Source organism: Malania oleifera, chromosome 8 (genome assembly GCF_029873635.1).
Source record: "Malania oleifera isolate guangnan ecotype guangnan chromosome 8, ASM2987363v1, whole genome shotgun sequence".
Lineage (NCBI taxonomy): Eukaryota > Viridiplantae > Streptophyta > Magnoliopsida > Santalales > Ximeniaceae > Malania > Malania oleifera.
In genome coordinates, this window is record NC_080424.1 from 38,977,234 (window position 1) to 38,982,181 (window position 4,948).

Below are 4,948 nucleotides of genomic sequence, written 5' to 3' on the forward strand. Positions count from 1 at the left end.
AAGGACCAACCGACTAGAGGTGGATCCGTGGAGGTAAAATTTTTTAGTATTTTTATCTATTTTTTGTCATATTTCTAAACTTTATCTAAGGAACTCAAAATTCATCCTTTAGAAATTAGAATGTTTACTTTGATATTCCTTTTCATTATATATTTTTGCACAATAGATTTCTCAATTTTTTCCATAGTTTATTTAGTGAAGTAAGTTGATGAGTGATGACTCTTATGATAGTAAGGATGCATTCAAATTGAAGGACTCTACTTTTTCATATGTTTGGGACTTTGTCCACAATTGATCTTCAATCCTTAGTACAACATGCCTAATTTGTGTTTGATTTAGGTGTGTAATGGACTGTTGTTGGCTGTTGGGTTTCATGGATTTGTGATGAATAAATAGTAGATAAATGTTTATTGTGTTTCCCCTATAGAAAATAAAAGAATAATTAGTTGTCTCACACACACACACACACACAGACACACATGCATACTGCTACTACTAGACTTCCTAATAATATTATCCTGATTCCATTTTCATAGCAGCTTCCTTCCATGCATATATATATTTATACAATTTGTTGCAAAAAAAAAAAAAAAAACTAACGATTTTTCAGTTAATAATTTTTATAAAATGCAGATTTGTGTTTGTTGTATAAAATTTTCATTATTTTCTTTATTTTACTATTTTTCGGAGTCTTAACAATTTTTCTTTGTTAGGGAATTAGTCTGGTGCAAAAGCCCAAGACACCTGGCGTATCCAAAAAAATTATTCTTTGTTAGGGAGAATACAAATTGAAAATAATGGACACCATAAACTTGGATTTTGATGATGAGTGTAATATTACTCCATTTTTAGATAAATCTGAAAAGAATAGTTCTTCTATCAATGATGGCACTAGCAAAAAGAGACAACATAGAAAGACATCAACTACTTGGGATGAATTCTATTTGTTACCTATAGATGTTGATGGAAAACAGAAGGCGAAATGTAAAAAATGTGGGGCTGAATATGTTGCTAATGCTTCAACCCATGGGACGACAAATTTGAGACGCCACATTAATAGTTGTCCATTACGTGATAATTATGATGTGAAGCAGATGCATATGGATTATGGAACCAAACTTCATGCGAAAAAAATTAAGCAAGATGTTTATTGTGAGAAGATGACAATTGCCATAATAAAACATTGCTATCCTTTTTCATGGGTTGAGCTTGAAGGAAATCGAGATGTGCATAAATATCTTAATCCTGATGTTAAACCAATTTCTAGGAACACTGCTAAGGCTGATGTTTTGAAAATACATAAAAGGGAGAAGGAGAAACTTAAACTTACACTACAGAGTGTTTTTGGTAGAGTGAGTTTGACTTCTAACTGTTGGTCTTCTCCTACGACTGAAGGATATTTATGTATTACAGTTCATTTTGTGAATGAAAATAGGGTTTTGCATAGTAAGATCATTAACTTTTCTCACATGCCCCCCCCCCCCCCCCACATTCTGGAGTTGCTTTGTTAGAAAAAGCATTTAATGTATTGAAGGAATGGGGTATTGATAGGAAAATATTTTCCATCACATTGGATAATGCAATTGCTAATGATAGTATGCAAGATATTCTATCAAGTCAATTGTCTTTGCAAGCACCTTTAGTAAGTGGTGGTGAATATTTTCATGTAAGGTGTTGTGCTTCTATTTTGAATCTCATTGTTCAAGAAGGCTTAAAAGTGATTGAACGTGTTGTGTTTAACATTAGGGAAAGTGTCAAGTACATTAAGGGTTTAGAAGGCAGAAAACTTAAGTTTGAAGAATGCATTAAACAAGTTGGTATACTTGCTTCAATCAGTTTGCGCTTGGATGTACCAACTAGGTGGAATTCAACTTTCATGATGATAGAAAGTGCACTTATATATCGACGGGCTTTAATTCATTATGCTTTACTTGTTGCAAATTATAAGTATTGTCCGTCAAATGAAGAGTGGAATAGAGCTGAGGTCATTTGCAATTTCTTGAAGCCATTTTACGACATGACAAAACTCTTATCGGGTTCGGATTATCCTACATCTAATTTGTATTTTTCAAATATATGGAAAATTCAATTGCATTTACTTGAAACAATGGAAAATTCAGACAGTATTGTTAATGGTATGGCTGCAAAAATGAAAGAGAAGTTCGATAAATATTGGAAGTGTTATAGTGTCGTTTTGGCATTTGCAATTGTTCTTGATCCTCGTTACAAGCTTCAATTTGTCGAATTTTGTTACTCAAAGGTTGATTCCTCCACTTCTCGGAAAAAGCTAAATCTCCTTCGTCAGAAATCGTACTCTCTATTCCAAGATTATGCAAACAAAATCTTCTTTGGAATCTACTGCTCCATCTATTGGGGGTACTGGTGGTAGTGACAATCTCATTAGAGATGAGCTTTTGATAACTTCATTTATATTTTCTAAATTTTCATTTCTTATTTTATATATTATTTTTAGTTGTTATATTTATATTGTTTATTTTTCTATTCTAATATATGATAGGAATTAGAATTTTATGAAAGCCAATATTGTGCTACTACAGAAAAATCTCAATTAGATTTATATTTGGAAGAGCTTAGTCTAAATCATGTGGAACATGCTGAAATGGATATATTACGGTATTGGAAAGATAATCAATTTCGATATCTTGATTTATCTCTTATAGCGTGTGATGTACTTACTATTCCTATCACAAGCGTTGCATCAGAATCTGCATTCAGCATTGGAGCCTATGTTCTTAACAAATATCGAAGATCACTTTTGCAGGAAAATGCAGGAGCATTGATAACAACTCAAAATTGGTCGTTTGGTTATGCAAGTATGCATTTTTGTTTTGAGTTTTCCAATATTATTTCAATAATTTCAATAATTACATTTTATTTACTTTCATATCCTTTGTCAATTGTTATTGTTTCTTATTTGTTATCTATTTATTTTGTCATTGCAGTGGATCCAAGTGAAGAAAGAGAAGAAGCTGAACAATTAGAAGTCAAATTTGAAAATCTTTTGATTAATGATTCAGGAGAAGCTTCTACAAACAATCATGGCTAATTAAGTTTTTTGTTGTCTTTTGAAAATTGTAATCTTGTGAATTTTTATGGAACTCATTTAAATTTAGTTTTGTTTCTAAATATTTAACTGTTATATTTTTTAAGATTATGTTTTGATTGTCGGACTTGAACATTTGATTCATATGTTATGCATAATGCATGAATTAAAAAAATATGAATGATGAATGAACTTATTAAATATTTTACATTTAACTTTGTATGTAAATATTGTGGGATTCATTTAAATTTAGATTTATATATAAATATTTTATGCATGTATTATGCATATTTAATATTTTTAGAGGTGTGTGTTTTTTTTTTTAATTTTACATTTTTTCAAAAATGTATTCAGTAAAGGGATGTATTATTTTTCACATTTTATGTTCTTTTTATTTAGAAATTAATAAATATAATGCAATTTTTTTTTTAAAAAAAAAATGTTATTTTATATAAATTTTAAAAAATGTTAAAATAAATAAATTATATTTTTTTAAAAGGGTGACTCGTTACCCGCCCGTTTATTAAACGGGCGGGTTAGGGTTGACATGTGTGTCATCCGTTTAACATCGACCCGTTTATGACCCGACCTGTTGGTGAACCGCCTAAACCCGGCCCGCCCGCCTATTTTGCCAGGCCTACTGATGATAGCATGGCATAGATGGCGAACATGCTCTAGAAATTCATGTAGTTTTATGCTATAACCACCGGAGAATTGAGAGATGTCATGAATAAGATAAGTACACAATTGAATACCCTGGAAAAAGGGAAATTCCCTACACAGTCTCAGCCTAATCCCCAAGTATATAGACAGCAACAGCAACCGGTGCACAATGTTTCAAGGGATGTTTTTGAGTTAGCTAAGGCAGTTATTATCTTGAGAAGCGGAAAAGAAGTTACGCGTTCTGAAATGCCCACTGATCAACAAACAATTGCTCTAGCACCTAAAGTGACAGCTGAGGCAGATGAGGGAAAAGAAAAATCAGATGAAGCCAACTCAAGTTTAACAAAGTCTAATAATAAGGAGGATGAGCTGGTTAAGGAGTATCAACATGTGGTACCCTATCCTCAACTATTGACATCTAGTCAAAAGAATAAGTATCACATTGAGATCCAAGAAATATTCAAACAGGTGAAGATCAAAATTCAACTTCTCGAGGCCTAACAAAAAATCCCTGCATATGCAAAATTTTTGAAAGACCTATGCACAGTAAAAAGGAAATTGAACGTGAAGAAAAAAACTTTCTTGACTGAGCAAGTTAGCATGTTGATATTTAGTCAGACTCCACAGAAGCTTAGAGATCCTGGTTCTTCCACCATTTCGGTCATAATTGGTGAATCTTGTATTGAGAGAACTCTACTTGATTTTGGGAGTAGTGTGAACTTCTTCCCATTTTCGGTATATGAACAATTGGGTTTAGGTGAGCTGAAGAAAACTACTATAATGCTACAGTTAGCAGGCAGATCCGTAAAAGATCCACAAGGCGTTGTTGAGGATGTATTGATTCAAGTCGACAAATTTTACTACCCAGTGGACTTCATTGTTCTGGACATGTAGTAACCTATTTCCACCATATATCAGGCCACTGTTATTCTTGGCTGACCATTCCTTGCTACTTCTAATGCCTTGATTAACTGTCGAAGCAGAGTACCCAAGCTTACGTTTGGAAATATGACACTGGAGATATATGTGTTTAATAGGACGCCATCTGGGTGTGATGATTCAGAAGTACACACATTAGATGTGGTAGATGACCTCGATACGTGGGAGCTGTTTTCAGCATTTGGTCTTGATGGTGCATTTGAGAATGAAGCTCCCGAACAATCTAAGGTGATTGATGAAAAAGTTCCCTTGATTAGCATGTTACTTGAATCAGAGGGGTAG

At 32.9% G+C, this 4,948-nt stretch overlaps 1 protein-coding gene across 1 annotated transcript; it reads left to right on the forward strand.

Moving 5' to 3' along the window:
- The first annotated feature begins 797 nt into the window (after positions 1-797).
- On the forward strand, positions 798-4,948 carry LOC131162648 (zinc finger BED domain-containing protein DAYSLEEPER-like). The gene is made up of 3 exons (XM_058119256.1): positions 798-1,352; positions 1,535-2,310; positions 4,711-4,948. Exons 1-3 carry the CDS (start codon positions 798-800, stop codon positions 4,946-4,948), a joined length of 1,569 nt encoding a protein of 522 aa, XP_057975239.1.

Bases quoted from the DNA above. Each gene is read 5' to 3' on its own strand.
- LOC131162648 (XM_058119256.1), top strand. From the start codon at position 798: ATGGACACCATAAACTTGGATTTTGATGATGAGTGTAATATTACTCCA. The intron at 1,353-1,534 runs GTGAGTTTGACT...AATGTATTGAAG, and splicing joins TACAGAGTGTTTTTGGTAGA to GAATGGGGTATTGATAGGAA. The intron at 2,311-4,710 runs GTACTCTCTATT...CTGTCGAAGCAG, and splicing joins AATCTCCTTCGTCAGAAATC to AGTACCCAAGCTTACGTTTG.